The sequence below is a fragment of the Ornithorhynchus anatinus genome, chromosome 3 (genome assembly GCF_004115215.2).
Source record: "Ornithorhynchus anatinus isolate Pmale09 chromosome 3, mOrnAna1.pri.v4, whole genome shotgun sequence".
Lineage (NCBI taxonomy): Eukaryota > Metazoa > Chordata > Mammalia > Monotremata > Ornithorhynchidae > Ornithorhynchus > Ornithorhynchus anatinus.
Window position 1 is genome coordinate 51,690,202 of NC_041730.1, and position 19,990 is coordinate 51,710,191.

At 46.8% G+C, this 19,990-nt stretch overlaps 1 protein-coding gene across 1 annotated transcript in view; it reads left to right on the forward strand.

Annotated features, from left to right (window-relative positions):
• The window catches only part of LIN54 (lin-54 DREAM MuvB core complex component), an 88,632-nt gene that overhangs the window by 38,913 nt on the left and 29,729 nt on the right, over positions 1-19,990 (forward strand). Inside the window, exon 5 of the mRNA XM_029060551.2 lies at positions 9,690-9,906. Within this exon, the coding sequence (XP_028916384.1) occupies positions 9,690-9,906 (217 nt within the window). The remainder of the gene's footprint in view (positions 1-9,689; positions 9,907-19,990) is intronic.

The following is a 19,990-nucleotide window of genomic DNA, read 5'->3' on the forward strand; positions in this document are numbered from 1 at the left end:
CACACTCCCTCTGGCCTAGAACTGCTTCTCCCTACATATTCAACGGATCACCACTCTCCCCATCTTCAAAACCTTATTAAGGTCACACTACCTCCAAGACATCTTTCCTGATTAAGCCCACATTTACCCTACTCCTTTTCCTGTCTTCATCACCTACGCACTTGGATTTTTACTCTTTAAGTAATTGATATTCACCCCTCCCTCAGCCCCACACCACTTATGTAATTAATTAGTTGCAATATTTGTTTAACATTTACTACGTGCTAGGCACTGTACTAAGTGCTGGGGTGGATACAAGCAAATCAGGTTGCACACAGCCCCTGCCCACATGGGGCTCACAGTCGTAATCCCCATTTTAGAGATGAGGTAACTGAAGCATAGAGAAGTGAAGTGAATTGCCCAAGGTCACACAGCAGACAAGTGGTAGAGGTGGGATTGAAACTTGTGACCTTATGACTCCCAGGCCCATGTAGGCTTATTGCCCAAATTAGGTTGTGATTTTCTTGAAAGGCATGGACCATATTTTATTCTTCTTGGACTATATCCAACCTGATGAGCTTATATATACTCCAGAGCTTAGAACAGTGCTTGGTACATAGAGCTTAACAAATACCATACCCTACACCACCCCCCTCCCCCGATTAGTCTCATATATGTTTATGAAACCAATTAAGTGAAACAGTGCTAAATGAAGGATAGTTTCCAATGGTAATTAAAATTGATTACCACTTTCCCAAGACCCCCAAAATTGACCAAAACAATATATTTACAAACAGGGATAAAAATGCTACGAATCAGATCCCTGCTCCAAAAGTAGCGTAAGTATATACAATTATACTTATATACAAAAGTAGCGTAAGTATATACAATTATACAATTATAATAATATATTATTATACAATATTTTGAGTAAATGCTGGTTAAAGTTTTATCCTTCGGTTCTGTTCAACCAAAGGCACCTTGTAGTAGTAATAGTATTAAGCACATACTATGTACAGAGTGCTGAACTAAGTGCTGAGAGAAAATACACAAGTGGGAATTAGACATGGTCTCTGTCCCTCAAGGCTCACAACCTAGGTGTTAAATGGGGGAAAAAGGATTGGAGACAGACATCGGGAGTGATGAAACATTGAAGTACAAGACAAGTGTGCAGAATAAACTCAGTGTATCGGTGGGATTGGACTAGGCCTGAAGCAGGAACCCTTTGGGGCAGGTGGGTAGGTGGCATTACTATGGTGCTTTTCTTGGCAGCAACGGAGGAGTCTCAGAGAGCAAATGGGAGCAGCTTTTATTCCCGTCCCTGTGTTCATGAAGCATTCCAGAAATGAGAGCACTCGGTGGCAGGAGGGAAGGTGGCGGTTACCATGGCGCTTTTCTCAGTTGTGACAGAGGGTTCGAGGATTGGCACAGGAAGAGGGAGAGACTGGGGTCAAAAAGGCTGAGCTGTGCAAAATTTATTCTACATGGCGAATTGAACTTCTCTTTCGGGAGGAATACACATATGCGTTGCTCAGACTTGCTGAAGCACCCTAGCTTCCAGCCCCACGAGCGTTCAGCGGGACGCTCCTCTGTCCCATGGCTCCTCAGTTGGGGCAGGCAGACTGGGCATCCCATGCTCTGGGCAGAGGTGACATGCAGCCAGCTTCTGCAAGCCTCTCTGTGCTGCAAGAATGTCGGAGGTGGCAGGTATTTATCACCTTCCTTACCAGGCCATTGTGGCTTCCAATTTCTGCTTGTCCAGTCTCCTTCCCTGTCCTCATCCACCCCCTTCCTCCCCCCATAGCTTATTTGGGTGGTACAGGGATGAGGGACACCTTCTGGTATTCCTGGCCTGGAATGTCTGTCTAGCAGTTTCGTTTGCAGGGGCAATGTCCCGCCCATGCTTCTGAGTTCCACTTTGCTGGCTCGGGCAGTCACAAGATAGTGTTTGACCTTGAGATGGTGGGTGCCCCAGTTCACCTTGGGACAGGGTCCAAGAAGGCACAGGAACTATTTTTATCCCCTACCCAGCACGCATGGAACTTGCTTGAAGTAGGGACTCCCAGTGGTGAGCGAGGAGGTGGCTTGTTCCGTCTCTTGGGTTAACGAACTAGGGACCTAGTATTAGCTATGAGAAGCAGCATGGTATAGTGGATAGAGCATGGACTTGGGAGTTAGAAAGACCTGGATTCTAACCCAGGATATGCCAGTTGTCTGTTGGGTGACCTTGGGCAATTCATTTCACTTCTCGGTGCGTCGATTACTTCCTCTGTAAAATGGGGATTAAGGCTGTGAACCCTATGAGGCACATGGACTGTGTCCAACCAGATTAGCTTGCATCTACCCCAGCACAGTGCTTGGCACAGAGTAAGCGCTTAAATGCCACCCAAAAGAAGATATGCCATTAAGCTGGATCTAATTATTCCATTCAAGTCAGTCAAAATACTTCAGAGGTTGAGAAGAGAGAAAGGAAGATGTAAACCTTGTAAGCCAGAGTAAACTTTGTAGCATTCTCTCAGAATGAGAGAGTAGCTTTCAGAAAGCCCTGCATTGAGATAGGAGGATTAGCAGCTATTACTACTACTGATAGTACTTATTGGTGTTTACTATGGGCCAAACACAGAGGTAAGTGCTAATAATAAATGATGATCAAATTGGACACCGACCCTATCCCATATAAGATCACTATTTAAGATGGAGGTTAAACTGCTATTTCATCCCCATTGTACAGATGAGGAGACTGAGGCACAGAGAAGCTAAATGACTTGCCCCAGGTCAAACAGCAGGCAAGTGGCAGAGCTGGGTCTAGAACTGGGTCTTCTGACTCCCAGGCCTGTGCTCTTTCCACTGGGCCACATTTGCCCCCCCTAAGTAAGGAATAAGTGTTTGTAATAGTATTAAGAGTGTGAAGGAAAATAAATTCAAATGAATGTAAGTTAACCAGTCAATCAGTATTATTTATCGAGTATTTCCTGTGTTCAGAGCACTGGGGAGAGTACAGTACAACAAATTAATAACAATAGGTAGATAAATGCTCAAAGAGTGCTGAGGTGACACAGATTGGCATGTTTTGGAAAGTGGGGGACTAATCAGAGAATGCCGCCTGAAGGAGATAGGAGTGAAGGGATGTGGTTTGTTAAAGGTGTAATGGGTGAGGGTGTTCTAGATCTGGGGAAATGTATGAGCAGTGGGTCAGAGACCAGAGAGAGGTGAATTAAGGACAGTTAGGTCCCCAGGAGGAGTGAAGAGACTTATTGGGGTGTAATAGGAGAAGAGAGCAAATAGGTCTAAGGGAGAGCTGATGGAGTGCCTAGAAATTGGTCAGTAGTTTATTGCCCCATCTTCCTCCTTTCATTCCTGTCCAAACTCAAATTGTACACACTTGCTGCCTCTACTGCTTTCTCTCCTATAACTCCCCTCCTTAACCCTCTATAATTGGGCTTTTGTTCTCTTTGCTTTTTTATGATTTTTTAAGTGCTTACTATGTGTATTAAGTGCTGGGGTAGATACAAGCTAGTCAGGTTGCAAAGTCCCAGTATCTTAATTCCCATTTTACAGATAAAGTAACTGAATCCCAGAGAAATGAAATGACTTGCCCAATGTCACAATAGACAAGTGGCAGAGCTAGGATTAAAACCCAGGTCCTTAGTAATAATAATAATAGAGTTTGGTTAAGTTCTTGCTGTATGTCAAGCACTGTTCTCAACACTGGAGTAGACAGGTTGGACATAGTCCCTGTCCCATGTGACACTCAGAGAAGTTAAGCTGCTTGCTCGAGGTCGCACAGCAGACAGGTGGCAGAGCTGGGATTAGAACTCAGGTCCTCTGACTCCCAGACCTGTGCTCGCTCTTCTAGGCCATGCTGCTTGTTGTAGACCCATGCTCTATTCACTAGAGAAAGCTGCTTCACTCTAACACCAAGGTCACCAGTGATATCCTTGCAAAATCCTCCCTGACCTCTCAGTTGCCTTTGGTACTATGGACACACCTTCTCCTAGAAACACTATCAAACCTTGGTTTCACTGACTGTCCTCTCCTGGTTCTCCTACCTCTCTGGTCTCTCCTTCTCAGTCTCTCTTGTTGTCTCTTCCTTTGCCTCCCATTCCCTAACTTGGCAGGTCCTTCAAGACTCAGTTCTGATTCCTCGCTGCCTTGAATTCCTCAACTCCAACTGTCTCCTGGACCCCCTCCACTCTGGCTTCCGTCCCCTCCACGCCACCAAAACTGCCCTCTCAAAGGTCACCAATGACCTCCTTCTTGCCAAATCCAATGGCTCCTACTCTATCCTAATCCTTGACTTCTCAACTGCCTTTGACACTGTCGACCATCCCCTTCTCCTCAACACTTTATCCAATCTTGGCTTCACTGATTCCATCCTCTCCTGGTTCTCCTCTTATCTCTCTGGCCCTTCATTCTTGGTCTCCTTCACGGGTTCCTCAAGGGTCAATTCTTGGCCCCCTTTCCTTGGCCCCCTTCTGTTCTCCATCTATACTCACTCCCTTGGTGATCTCATTCGCTCCCATGGCTTCAACTGTCATCTCTACGGAGATGACACCCAAATCTACATCTACTCCCCATCTCTCCCCCTCCCTCCAGGCTTGTTTCTCCTCCTGCCTTCAGGTCATCTCCATCTGGATGTCTGCCCACGTCCTAAAACTCATCATGTCCACGACTGAGCTCCTTATCTTCCCTCCCAAACCCTTTCCTCTCCCTGACTTCCCTGTCACTGTGTACTACACTACCATCCTTCCAGACTCAGAGGCCCGCAACCTTGGTATCATCCTTGACTCTGTTCTCTCATTCACCCCACATATGCAATCCGTCACCAACACCTACCAGTCTCGCCTTCTCAGTATCGCCAAGATCTTCCCTTTCCTCTCCATCCAAACTGCTATCATGCTGGTACAAGCTCTCATAATAGCCCTCCTGGATTATTGCATTACCTTCCTCTCTGATCTCCCATCCTCCTGTCTCTCCCCGCTCCAGTCTATTCTTCGTTCCGCTGCCTGGATCATCTTTCTACAGAAACGCTCTGGGCATGTCACTCCCCTCCTCAAAAACCTCCAGTGTTTGCCTATCATCCTTCGCATGAAACAAAAGCTCACTCTTGGCTTCAAAGCTTTCAATCACCTTGCCTCCTCCTATCTCACCTCTCTTCTCTCCTTCTCCAGCCCACCCCGTTCACTCCGCTCCTCTGCCGCTAACCTCCTCACAGTCCCTCGTTCATGTCTGTCCTGCCGTCGATCCCTGGCACACGTCCTACCACTGTCCTGGAATGCCCTCCCTCCTCACATCCACCAAACTAACTCTCTTCCCCTCTTCAAAGCCCTACTGAGAGCTCACCTAATCCAGGAGGCCTTCCTAGACTGAGCCCTCCCTTTCCCTCTGCCCCTCCTCCCTCCTTATTGCCCCTACTCCCTCCCTCTGCTCTTCCCCTTCCCCTCCCTACAGCACTTGTGCATATTTGTATATATTATTCGTTACTCTATTTTATTAATGATGTGTCTATGTTGTGGGTTTTTTTGATGGTATTGACACCTGACTACTTGTTTTGTTGTCTATCTCCCCCGTTTAGACTGTGAGCCCGTTGTTGGGCAGGGATTGTCTCTATAAGTTGCTGAATTGTAATTATACATTCGAAACGCTTAGTACAGTGCTCTGCACATAGTAAGCACTCAATAAATACTATAGCGCTTAGTCCAGTGCTCTGCACATAGTAAGCATTCAATAAATATGAATGATTAATTAATTCCTCTTGTATTTCCCATCTACACCCATTCCTTTGGGGAGTTCATCCACTCCCACGACTTCAACTACTATATCTGTTCTGATGGCTCCTAAATCTTACCTCCCTAACCCTGACCTCACTTCTCCTCAATCATATATTGCCTCCAGGATGTCTTTTCGTGGATGCCCCACTGGCACCTCACGCTCAGCATGTTCCAATCTGAACTTCTCATCTTCTTCTGAAGTCCATTCGTCCACCTAACTTTCATATCAGGGTCAAACATGCTACAGCCTTTCCTGTCTTTCAAGCTCAAAACTTTGTCATTATCTTCAATTCCTTCTTCTCTTTCAGCTCCCGTAATTGAGTCTGTCACCAAATCTTGTTGGTTCTTCCTCCATGACAGTTCCAAAATTCACACCTTCATCTTCATCCAAATGTCACCACATTGCTCCAGGCACTTGTCATATCCCGAATTGACTCCTGCATCATCTCAGCTGATCACTACAATCCATTTTTGTCTCCGCCACCTGGATCATTTTTCCAAAACATTGCTCTGCACACATCTCCCCTTTCCTCAAAAACCTCCATTGGTTACCCATTCTTCTCTGCATCAAATGCCTGATCTCTCGCTTTAAAACAATCAAACTGCTTTCTTCCTCCTAACTAGCTTTGATCTTCTCCCACAACATCCCAGTTTGCATGTATTGCTTCTTTCAAGCCAACCTATACCCTGTAGCTCGTTTTCAACTCTTCCTGCAGCTGACTTCATAGTCACAGCTTCTGTTCTGCCTGAAATGCCTCCCCTGACCCCCCACCTTAGATCCAGCTGACAGGAAGAGTACATCTTCAAAACTCTTTTGGAATTACATCTCCAGAAGGCCTTCCCTAATTAATCTCTCCTCTTCCCATTTTATACCCCATCTTACAACTGCCATTTCAGTACTTTCATATCATCTAAGGAATTGTGGATTCACCTTCCCTCCCCCACCATAACACTTATGTATATATCTGTTGTATTGCTCCATCCTAACTAATGTAAATTGTAAGCTCTTTGAGGGCAGTAATCATGCCTACTCATTCTCTTGACTTGATCAGTCACATTTATTGAGGGTTTACCATATAGAACACTGTACTGAATGCTTGGGAAAGTACACTGTAACAGAGTTTGTAGACACATTCCCTGCCCTCAGTGAGCATCCAGTCTAATATAAATCAATTACGGATATGAACACAAGTACTGTGGGGTTGAGCATGGGATAAATAAAGGGTGTAAATCCAAGTAGAAGGGAGTGGGAGAAGAGGAAGATATCTTGGAGGAGATGTGCTTTAAATAAGGCTTTCAAGGTGGGGAGAGGGATTGACTGTCTGATATAAAGAGGGAGGGAGTGGGCGAAGGGTCTGTGGGGTGGTAGATGAGAACGAGGTACAGTAAGTAGGTTGGCATTAGAGGAGCAAAGTGTGCAAGCTGTGTTGTAGAAAAAAATCAGAGAGATAAGATAGGAGGGGCAAGGTGATTGAGTACTTTAAATCCAATGGAAAGGAGTTTTTGTTTGATGAGGAAATGGGTGAGCAACCATTGGAGATTCTTGAGGAGTGGGGGAACATGAGCTGAACAATTTTGTAGAAAAACGATCCAGGCAGCAGAACAAAGTAGGGACAGGAGTAGGGAGCTACTGGAGGCAGAGAGGTCTGTAAGGAGGCTGATGCAATAAAGTGGGATAGGGTAAGTGCTTGGATTAACATATCTCTGTATGGTGAGAGAAAGGTGGATTTTAGTGATGTCGTGAAGATTGAACTGACACGATTTGATGGCAGATTGAATATGTGGGTTGAATAAGAGATGAGTTAATAATGTTGGTATTTAAGTGCTTACTATGTGCGGAGCGCTGTTCTAAGCACTGGGGTAGATACAGGGTAATCAGGTTGTCCCACATGAGGCTCACAGTCTTAATCCCCATTTTACAGATGAGGTAACTGAAGTTAAGTGACTTCCCCACAGTCACACAGCTGACAAGTGGCAGAGCCAGGATTCGAACCCATGGCATCTGACTCCCAAACCCCTGCTCTTTCCACAGAGCCACACTGCTTCTGTATTGGAGTTAATGCCAAGGTTATGGGCTTGTGACTTTGAGGATGGTGGTTCAGTCTACAGTGATGGAAAAACCAAGGGAGGATAGGTTTTGGGTGGGAAGATGAGATGTGTTTTGGGCATTTTCAACTATCCCAAATTCGTAATGTGGTGCTCTGCCAACAGTAGTTCAGTAAGTACTCCGAGTGAATGGTGGTAGAATCACTGTATACTTAAATTCTAAAATGAATTCTTAAATTCTTCAGTAAGTACACTTAAATTCTAAAATGCTTTCTCCTCTCCGCCTCCGATCATTACCTTTGTGCCTTCCATCCTACCTTGTTCTAGTACTATCTAATTATCTTGTATCCATCCCAGTGCTTGGCCCTCAACAAATACCATTATTAGTATTATTACTACTTCATTTCCCAGCACCAATAAAAATAAAGGGCCTTTCACTGAACATTTCTGCCATTCAACCTGACAAACTCTGTCCCGCTGGATTCTCTTAGCTTGCAGGTGGACTCGGTAGTTAGCAGCATTGTCTTGGCTCCCCTAAGCGCTACTCTTTTGTGTAATAGAAAGTCTTTTGACACCGATCCCTAATCAGCCTCATCCTAAACAGCAGCAGATTAAGGATTTTGCACTTCATTCATGAGCGTATATTCCAAAAGTGGGTGAAAGATATGCCAATCATCTTGGTTTCGTCCCAGCTTCCCCTCAGATCTGTTCCTACCTCAGGAACTGCCCAATAGAGTGTACGGGAGTTCTGTCCCACCTGGGCTCAGACTCTGCTCCACCATGCCTTTTTTATATTTCACCCTCCCTCTAATCTTGAACCAATGTCTCTTCCCACTGTTTCCTTAAGAAAATAATATCTAGCCTTATCCCAATTTTCATTTTCTGTTGTCTGTTCACTTAAGTTTTGTGGAAGATTGAATTTAACCTACCTGCTCTAAATCCAAATGGCCATCTTTCCACATGTTAATTAGGCATTTCTGTCTAGCCGTGGGCCCATCTTGTCACTCATGGTCACGTCCAACAGGCAAATGGTGGAGCTGGGCCTAGAAATTGTACCTGCTGATTCCCAATCCCATGCTTTTTCTACTAGGCCATGTGTCTGAGCTCTACAGAAACTGTATCTGCTGATTGCCAATCCCATGCTCTTTCTACTAGGCCATGCTTTCTGACCTCCAGTGGTTTTCATTTCTTGTTCTTGCTTCATGTTGACAATTCACTTTTAAATTTAGTGTTGAATGTTTATATGTTTGTGTCATTCTCTGAGGGCATAACCATTATTTGGTTTGCACAACCATGTATTCCCAAATGATGAGTAGAAATTGCCTATGGTGGGTTCTCACTCCTTAAGGGGTTCTTACTCCTTAAGTGGTTCTTGTCAGTGTGGCCTAGTGGAAAGAGCCTAGGCCTGGGAGCCAGGATATGAATTCTAATCCTGACTCTGCCACATGCCTCTGTACCTCCTGCGTGACCTTGGGCAAGTCACTTAATTTGTCTTTGCCTCAGCTACCTCATCTGTAAAATGGGAATTCACTATCTGGTCTCCCTCCTGCTTAGACTGTGAACCCTTTGTAGGGCAGAGGCAGTGTCATTCTGACCTGATTATCTTGTATCTTCCCCAGCATTTAGAACAGGTGCTTGACACATAGTAAGTGCTTAACAAATACAATAATAATAATAATGATAATGTCCTTGTTCTCCCCTGGGGCAGAATGGAAGCTATGCTTGACTGTGTCCTTATCTTAGTATTCATTTCCTTTCTTTGCCAGTACTTTTATTTAGACTGCTTTAAGTAGAAGAGGAAAATTGGTTAGACAATGGTGTAAATAATCTCAAGTCAAAGAAAGATAAGTACCTTCTGCTTTAATTGATAAACACATTCTGGTGTTCCAATAGGCAGGGAAATCAGCGGTACCGACCATTGCTGTTGGAGGAGTGACTGCCCCGCAGTTTAAGACGATCATTCCACTGGCAACTGCTCCAAATGTCCAGCAGATTCAAGTGCCAGGAAGCAAATTTCATTATGTCCGACTTGTTACTGCTACAACAGCCAACACCTCGAGCCAGCCAGCCACCCAGAACCCAACTACGAACACACAGCCTCTTCAGCCAGGTTTGTGAAAGCTTTGCTCATGGGGATGATGGACTACTGTCCAGCAATTTAGGTCCCTTTCTTAGTAAAGTTTTTGGCCAGGCAAAATGGAGGATGATCAGTAACTGTGAACATACTTGCTGTATTTTTAAAAAGCCAAGTGGAATAAGCATATTTAAGGAGTAACTATGGAAACAAGAACCAATGAGGCACAGTTTTCATTATCATTTTATTCCCCTCTCTCTTGCTTTGACAAAATTTTTCATTGTGTTTGTGATGTTTTTTATCATGGGGTTGGTTAAGAAAAGCCATTTTATTTCGTGCTTCCAGTCTCATCAGGGCAATGTAGATGGCCTTCACTGTTTTGGCCTGTCCAGAAAGAGCAACATCAAGTATTTGGAAAGATTTTGTTAGTTACATTAAAGTAGGTTTATTAAGTATCTAGAGTGCAAGCTCTCAACTGTACGCTTATTATAGGCAGGGAGCGTGTCTTCCAAATCTGGTATTGTACTCTCCCAAATGCTTAGTACAGTGCTCTGCACACAGTAGGTGCTCAATAAATACCACTGATTATCAGTCTTCATTCCAGCCTTCATTTAGTTGGGCCTAGAAAGCCTGGATTCAAGTTAAGAGGTGGCGCCGTAGGGGGAAATTACAAGGGAGATGAGTAATAATAATTGTGGTATTTTTTAAGCACGTTTGAGCCATGCCTTGGTGTTGATACAAAATAATCAGGTTGGACACAGTTCCTGTCCCACTTGGGGCTAACAGAGTAAGTAAGTTAATGATGAGTGAGACTAGGAGAAGGCACAGTGAGTAGATTGGTATTAGAGGAGCAAAGTGTACAGATTGGGTTGTAGTGGGAGAGGAACAAGGGTGTATAGTGAGGAGAGACAGCTGACTGGCTCTCCAGTGGTTAGGGGTTTTTTGCTTGATGAGAGGGATGGACAACCATTGGAGGGTTTTTAGGAGTGGAAATCGGCCATAAGAGGAGAAAGGCCTCCTGGAGGAGATGTGATTTCAGAAGCGCTTTGAAAGCAAGTTGAAACCTTGTGAGAGAGCTGGGAAGGATCAGAAAGTAGGTGAAAACTTTCAGTAGTTGCCTGTTCTTTCCCATCCCAGGAAGAAACTCCTGACCATTAGCTTTAAAGCTTGAAGAACTAGTGTGTTAAAGAATAAAGGAAAGAGAGTTCCAGGCAGGAAGAAGGGTGTGAGCAAAGGGTCAGAGGTGGGTGAGGCAGATGTGAAGCACAATTGGTAGGTTAGTATGAGGGGAACAAAGAGGTAAGCTAGGGTATAGTGGGAGAAGAGTGGATAAGTAGGTCTGATGGAGTGCTGTAGGTGACGTGAAGGCCATTGGAGGTCAGGAGTTTCTTCCTTGAGTGGGAAAGAATAGGCAGCTATTGAAAATTTTCACCTACTTTCTGATCCTTCCCAGCTGTCTCACAACGTTTCAACTTGCTTTCAAAATCTACCCCTGCTACCTGTGCCCGGGCCTCAATCTCTTCAAACCTTCCAGAAACACTTGTTACCACTTCCCTAATCCGTAGCAACCAACTCAACCTCTTTTTTTCCCAATGGCTCCTCTCCCACTCTCTCCGAGCTCACAACTTAGGGACTTCTCAAGCTATCCTCTTCTCTGTGCCTTGTATTTGTCTCTCTTTCCGTAGTCCTTTTCCTCATTCTCCCCCTATATGCCCCAACTTTAGGCCCTTTAATCTTCTTTCCATATTAGCAGTAGTAATAGAATGTATTAAACACTTTTGTGTGTGGAGCACTGTACTAAATGCTGGGTTAGAGTCTACATGTGGAAATTGGACATAGCCCCTTTTCCCTCAGGGGGCTCACAAACTGACTATAAGTGGCGGGGGGCGTGGAGGAGACAAACACACTGGGAGTAATGAAACACTAAAACATTAAAACAGCGGAAAGGACAAGGACTAATACATAGGACCCAAAATCGAAATATAAGTCATTAGGGAGCTGTGACTAGAGGAGCAGAATTTCTCCTCTTGATTCAGAGTCTACAGCGATGTCTCCTGCAGGGTGGTGGAAATCAGGATGGGATGAGGAGTGAGTTGACCTGGTGGATAGAACACAGGCCTGTGAGTCAGAAGTCTTTGAGTTCTAATCCTAGGTCTGCCACTTGACTGATGTGTGACCTTGGGGAAGTCACTTCACTTCTCTGTGCCTCAGTTACCTCATCTGTAAAACGGTAAATCATCTGTAAATACTGTGAGCCCCGTGTGGGATAGGGACTATGCCCAACTGGATTTGCTCGGATCCATTGCTCGGATCCACCCCAGCGCTTAGTACAGTGCCGGGCACACAGTAAGCACTTAACCAATACCACAGTTATTATTATGGCTTCTTGCTGGAGCTGGTTCTGGGTGGCGAGCATCTCTACCCCACCTTCCCTCACCTCAGCACTTTTGGATCTCTTAAGCCCTTGGATATGCAAACAGCCCCGATGCATCTATGTACCTGTCTTTATAGTTTATTGCTTCTTCCTGTTACTTCTTGCGCAGGGACAGGTTTGAGGATTGATAGTGAGAGTAATAGTGAGAGACTAGAGTCAGGCCGAGCCATGCAAAATTTATCCTCCAAAAAACAAAAAAATTTGTTTTTTAGTAATTTACATAAGGCGAATTGAACTTCTCTCTCAGGAGGAATTCATACAAAATACAATATTTGTGTTACTCGCATATGGTGAAGCACCTAACTCCCACCCAAGAATGCTTTCCACTTGGGAGGAATTCACTTAGTAATAATAATAATAATAATAAATGATGGTGTTTAAATACCTGCTATGTGCCAGATACTATACTAAGCGCTGGGGTGGATACAAGCAAGTCAAGTTGGACACAGTCCCTGTCTCATGTGGGGCTCAAAAGCTCAATCTCCATTTTACAGATGAGGTAACTGAGGCACAGAGAAGTGAAGTGACTTGCCCAGGGTCCCACAGCACACAAGTGGTAAAGTAGAATTAGAACTCATGATCTTCTCACTCGAAAGACTCTCGCTCGACCCACTACACCAAGCTGCTTCTCTAATGCATTACTTAATGCATTACATTCACATGGCGAAACACCTGTCTTCCAACCCCATGAGCGCTTGTCAGGACAGTCACCTGTCCCATGGCTCCTCACTTGGTACAGACAGTGGGCATGCCACTCTCTGGGCAGAGGTGACTCGCAGCTGGCTGCCGCAAGTCGATCCACTGCACAGAACATCATAAGTGGCAGGTATTTATTACCTGTCCTTCTGGGCCATTCAGGCTTTCTGTTTCCATTTGTCCAGTCTACGTCTTCTCCCTCACCCTTTCTTCCTCCCTCCTCCACAGCTCCTCCATATGTTATTGGGTTGGCACAGAGGTGAGGGAACACAACTGCGACTTTCCTGGCTGTGGTGTTGTCTAGCGGTTTCACTTGTGGGGCGCTGCCAAGGGAATGTCAAGTGGTGTTGGTTTGGGCTCCTAGTTCCACCTTGCTTCCTAGTTCCACCTTACTGGCTACGGGTAGCGTTTTGACCTTGAGATGGGTGCCCTGGTTTGCCTCAGCCCACCCCCTCCTTATAATACATCATAATGTTTGTCTTCCCTGTTAGATTATTAACTCCCTGATGGCAGGAATCCTGTCTACTGACATTAGTAATAATTATATTTGTTAAACATTATTTTTCAAGCCCTGTGCCAAGTGCTGGGGAAAATACAGTCAGAAGAATGCAGTCAGGTCAGACACAGTCCCTGTCCCTCATGGAGCTCATAGTCTAAAAGAGAGGGGAAACAAGTATTTAATCCCCCTTTGAGAGAAGTTGTGACATTCTCAAACACACCCAGCAGACAAGTTGTGGAGCTGGAATTAGTATACAGGTCTCTTGACTCCCAGTTAATAATAACGTTGGTATTTTTTAAGTACTTACTATATGCCGAGCACTATTCTAAGTGCTGCGGTAGATAAAGGGTAATCAGGTTGTCCCACCTGAGGCTCATAGTCTTAATCCCCATTTTACAGATGAAGTAACTGAGGCACCAAGAAGTCATTCATTCATTCATTCAATAGTATTTATTGAGCACTTACTATGGGCAGAGCACTGTACTAAGCTCTTGGAATGTACAATTCGGTAACAGATAGAGCCAATCCCTGCCCATTAATGGGCTTACAGTCTAATTGGGGGAGACAGGCAGACAAAAACAAGACAACTTAATCGCAATAAATAGAATCAAGGGGATGTACACCTCATTAACAAAATAAATAGGGTAATAAAAATATATACAAATGAGCACAGTGCTGAGGGGAAGGGAGAGGGGGAGGAGCAGAGGGAAAGGGTGGAAAGGGGGCTTAGCTGGGGGAGGTGAAGGGGGGGCCAGAGAGAGCAGAGGGAAAGGGGAAGCTCTGTCTGGAAAGGCCTCTTGGAGGAGGTGAGCTCTCAGTAGGGCTTTGAAGAGGGTAAGAGAGTTAGTTTGGCGGAGGTGAGGAGGGAGGGCATTCCAGGACAGCAGGAGGATGTGGGCCAGGGGTCGGCAGCGGGATAGGCGAGAACGGGGGACGGTGAGGAGGTGGGCGGCAGAGGAGTGGGCAGTAGAAAGAGAGAAGGGAGGAGAAGTAGGAGGGGGCAAGGTGATGGAGAGCCTTGAAGCCCAGAGTGAAGTTTTTGTTTCATGCGGAGGTTGATAGGCAACCAGTGGGGGTTTTTAAGAAGGGGAGTGACATGCCCAAAGCGTTTCTGCAGGAAGATGAGCCGGGCAGCAGAACGAAAAATAGACTGGAGTGGGGAGAGACAGGAGGAAGGGAGATCAGAGAGAAGGCTGACACAATAATCCAGCCGGGATATTATGAGAGCCTGTACCAGTAAAATAGCCATTTAGGTGGAGAGGAAAGATAAGGAGCTCAGTTCTGGACACGTTGAGTTTTAGGTGGCGGGCAGACATCCAGGAAGAGACGTCCTGGAGGCAGGAGGAGATACGAGTCAGAAGGGAGGGGGAGAGAACAGGGGAGGAGATGTAGATTTGGGTGTCATCTGCGTAGAGATGATAGTTGAAGCTGTGGGAGTGAATGAGTTCACCAAGGGAGTGAGTGTAGATGGAGAACAGAAGAGGGCCAAGAAATGACCCTTAATAATAATAATAATAATGTTGGTATTTGTTAAGCGCTTACTATGTGCCGAGCACTGTTCTAAGCGCTGGGGTAGACATAGGGGAATCAGGTTGTCCCACGTGGGGCTCACAGTCTTAATCACCATTTTACAGATGAGGGAACTGAGGCACAGAGAAGTTAAGTGACTTGCCCACAGTCACACAGCCGACAAGTGGCAGAGCTGGGATTCAAACTCATGAGTCCTGACTCCAAAGCCCATGCTCTTTCCACTGAGCCACGCTGCTTCTCGTGGGGAACCCTTGAGGAACCCCTACATTTAGAGGATGGGAGGGGGAGGAGGAGCCTGCGAAGGAGACCGAGAATGAAAGGCCAGAAAGATAAGAGGAGAACCAGGAGAGGATGGAGTCTGTGAAGCCAAGGTGAGATAAGGTGTGGAGGAGAAGGGGATGGTCGACAGTGTCAAAGGCAGCTGAGAGGACAAAGAGGATTAGGATAGAGTAGGAACCATTGGATTTGGCAAGAAGGAGGTCATGGGTGACCTTTGAGAGAGCAGTCTTGGTAGAGTGGAGGGGACGGAAGCCAGATTGGAAGGGGTTCAGGGGAGAGTTGGAGTTAAGGAATTCTAGGCAGCGAATGTAGACGACTCGTTCTAGGAGTTTGGAAAGGAAGGGTAGGAGGAAGATAGGGCGATAACTGGAAGGGGACTGGGGTTGAGAGAGGGGTTTTTTTTAAGATGGAGATATGGGCATGTTTCAAGGCAGAGGGGAAGAAGTCATTGGAGAGTGAGCGGTTAAAGATAGAAGTTAAGGAGGGGAGGAGGGAAGGGGAGATGATTTTTCTAAGGTGAGCGGGAATGGGGTCCGAAGCACAGGTGGAGGGGGTGGCACTTGCGAGGAGAGAGGAGATCTCTTCTGAGGATACTTCAGGGAAGGATGGGAAAGTAGGGGAGCGGGATTGTGGTGGGGGGAGGCAGAAGGGGGAGGGATGACTTTAGGGAGCTCAGACCTGATTGTGTTAATTTTCATGATGAAGTAAGTGGCCAGATCGTTGGGGGTGAGGGATGGGGGAGGGGGAGGAACAGGGAGCCTGAGGAGAGAATTAAAAGTCCGGAACAATTGGTGAGGGTGACAGGCATGGGCGTCAACGAGGAAAGAAAAGTTGTTTTGCCTGGCGGAGGGGAGGACAGAGTTAAGGCAGAAAAGGATAAAATTGAAATGGATAAGGTTGGCTTGGTGCTTGGACCTTTGCCAGCAGCGCTCAGCAGCTCAAGCATAAGAGCAAAAGAGGCGGACAGAGGCAGAGACCCAGGGCTGTGGGTTAGTGGAGTGAGAGCAGCGGAGGGAAAGGGGGGAGAGTGAGTTGAGATGAGTAGAGAGGGTGGAGTTGAGAGCGGTAACCTGATCATCCAGAGTGGGAAGAGAGGATAGGGAGGCAAGGTGGGGAGAGGTGCTTTTGGAGAGATGGAAGGGATCAAGAGAGCGGAGGTCTCTGTGGAGGAGTAATACAGATTTGCAGGGGGAGAGAGTGTGAGAGAGGAGGCAGGTGAGAAGGTTATGGTCAGAGAGAGGGATTTCAGAGTTGGTGAGGGAGGAGATAGTGCAGCGGTAGGAGATGACGAGATCGAGGGTGTGACCGAGTCGGTGAGTGGGCGAGGTGTGGTGGAGCAGGAGGTTGGCAGAGTCGAGGAGCGATAGCGGTCGGGCGGCAGAGGAGTCACCGGGTACATCCATGTGGATGTTGAAGTCTCCGAGGATCAGAGTGGGCAGAGAGAAAGAGAGAAGGAAGGTGAGAACGGGGTCATGATGGTTGAAGAAGGCAGTGGTGGGACCAGGAGGGCAGTAGATGACAGCTACAAGAATCTGGAGGGGATGGTAGAGGCGAATGCTATGGGCTTCAAAGGAGGGGAAGGAGAGGGAAGGGGGAGGAAAGATAGTGCAGAAGCGGCAACGGGGTGAGAGAAGGAAGCCGACGCCTCCTCCCTTTCCGGTGAGCCTGGGGGAGTAGAAGGAGAGGCCTCCGCTGGAGAGAGCCGTGGAAGAGAAGAGCCTCTTTCAAAAGTGAGCCAGGTCTCTGTAAGGGCGAGGAGGAGAGAGTGGGAAAGGAAAAGGTCAAGGATGAAAGGTAGTTTACCTGTAATGGAGCGGGGATTCCAAAGGCCACACTTGAAAGTAGCTGTGGGTGCAAGGGAGGGAGGGGGAAGGGAGCAGGGGGAGGGGAGGGTTTGGATGAGAATGAGATAGCGGGGCCCTGGACAGGGAGCGGGGGATAAGGAGTGGCGGTGGGACAGGAGGACTGGGATGGGGGGTGGGTGGGGAAGAGGGAAGGGGAGGGTGTTTGGGGAGGGGGAGGAGGAAGAGGAGTGGTGCTGGTAAAGTGGGGTTCTAGGGCGTGGGAAGGGAGATGGGGAGGAGGCAGAGGAGAGAGTGGGAAAGAGCTGGGCGAGAGAAGGGAAGGGGAAAGTGAGGACTGGGAGGGACAGATGAGAGGAGGGGGGATGGAAGGACATGGTGAGGTCAGAGAGGTAGGTGGCAGCACTGAGAACAATTAACAATAACATGCGAAAGTGGTAATATAGTAACATGATACAGTAAGATATTATCAATAATTATTAATAAGTGGGTGATGACCAGGGTCGGGTGTTGACTTCACTAGGGGTCGATCTGATCAAAATCAAAAGGCTAGTGGCAAGGAGAGTCCTAGGGCTCGGGGTCCAAATGTCTCTGAGGTGGCAGAGGGAGCCCTGAGGATGTCCGATGTGGGTTGCGGGCGCAGGTGGCATCTGAGGTAACACAGTGAGAACAAGGGCATTGTTGCCCAGGGATGGGGGTAGGGAAGAGGGGCGGGAGAAATCTATCACCTCACAGGGGAGGAGAGAGTGAGGGCTTCCCAAAAGATGGCCACTTCTGGGCGGGGCGGGGAGGGCGGTTGGGGATGTAATGTCCCACGGCCCGGGGCGGCAGGGGAGCACAATGTCCCACGACTCTGGGGTAGGGGGGACTGGTGCTGGGGAGAACAGAGTCCTGCGGTTGGGGTTTGCTACCAGGACGGGCTACGAGGGTTAGGGAAAGTTGAGGGGAGGGCTGGGAGCTACTGGTGGATCTGGTGGCTGTGGGGGGGCGGGGATCCTCAGTGTCAGAGTCCTTGGGTGGGGGTGCAGAAGTCTGGGTTGGGGAGCTGACCATAAGCCCAGGGGCAGGTCATTGCAATCTGATAGCACGGCTATCAGAGCAGAGCGGGGAGCGGAGATGGGATTCCGTGACAAGTGACTGCAAGTCCGTGGCAAATCAGTGACTTGTCCAAAGTCACACAGCTGACAGCAGAACCAATTAGAACCCATCACCTCTGACTCCTAAGCCCGTGCTCTTTCCACTAGGCCACACTACTTCTCTAGTTGTACTGTCCAATAGCTTGGCATAGTACTCTGCACAGAATAAGTAGTCAGTAAATACTATTGATATAAATAAAAATGTTTTAACAAAGGTAAGCAAAGAGTGACTAAATTGGAATAGATACACATATGCTAAGTGCTAAGTGGCAGGGGAACAAGGTATACTAAGTTTTCATCTCTAATATTTTGTTTTTTTTCTGTCCAGAGATAATGTTAGATGTTCCTAAATATCATTGAACTTGGGGTTTTCTTTTCATTAGTTCAACTTTAACCTTACCATATTACTCAAAGAGCAAGTTAGTCAAGGGTGTAAGATGTTGACGAAAGACATGGGCAGGACAGATGAGACTCCTGCCACCAAATTTGGACCCAGGGTTGAAAAATAATTTAACAGCTGAAAATATTCATTCCTGTTCCCTGACTCTTAAATACATGGGAGTTGCCCCTGCCATGCTAATCCCGTGACTCCTGTAGGATATGCAGCAGTTTTATCAGATTGGTGTCAGCTTAAAATCAACCTCACCAAGACTGTAATTCCCAGGTTTGCTTCTGCGCCTCATCCAGGCCCATGTGCTTGTTTGACAGCACCTTGTGGGCTGCGGAGACTTGCTTGCTGTGCCCGCAGCTTGTGGCAAATTGGCACTGCCCAGGCCCCCTCACTAACCCTAAACAGCCTAAGCAGAGAACTGGTGAGTTGCCAGCAGAATATAAAAAGATTCATTCATTCAATCGTATTTATTGTGCAGAGCACTGAACTAAGCACTTGGAAAGTACAATTCGGCAACAGAGACAATCCCTACCCAACAACAGGCTCACAGTCTAGAAGGTTTGACTTTCCCATGGGCTGATCCACACCTATCGATACATCTGAAACAGGGCATGGTAGATCTCTCAGTACAGGGAGTCCAGGCACTGCTGTTTCTGACACTGAGGGAGGGTTGTAAAGTTCAGGAGGAGAACCCTTGATTGGTGGGGATTTTTGAGCCATGGGAATTCATTCCTATTTTTCCTTTTTTTTAGGTTGCCCATCTACCTCCGCGAAATAGAAAGTCCTTATTGTCAACTTTAAGGCACTTAGTTCAGCTCTCCCCCTCTTACTGTACCTCATTTATCTTCTACTATAACCTAGCCCACACTCTGCTCCTCTAATGCCAACATACTCTCTACCTCAGTCTCGTCTGTCCTGCCCGTGTCTTCTGGCCTGGAACCCCTGCCCCCTTCATGTTCATTCAGTCATATTAAATGCTTACTGTGTGCAGAACACTGTATTAAGCTTGGGAAAATACAATACAATAGTAAACAGAGACATTCCCTACCCACAACAAGCTCACAGTCTAGAATGGGGGAGACAGACATCAATACAAATAATTGAAATTACAGAAATATACATACGTGCTGTGGGGCTGGGGATGGGGGGAGCAAAGGGAGCAAGTCAAGGCGATGCAGAGGGGAGTGGGAGATGAGAAAAAGTGGGACAAGTCTGAAAAGGCCTCTTGGTGGAAGATATGCTGTCAGTAAGGCTTTGAAGGGAAGGACAGTAATTGTCTGTTGGATTTGAGGGGGGAGGGTGTTCCAGGCCAGAGGCAGGATGTGGGCGGGGGGTTGGTGGCAAGACGGGCGA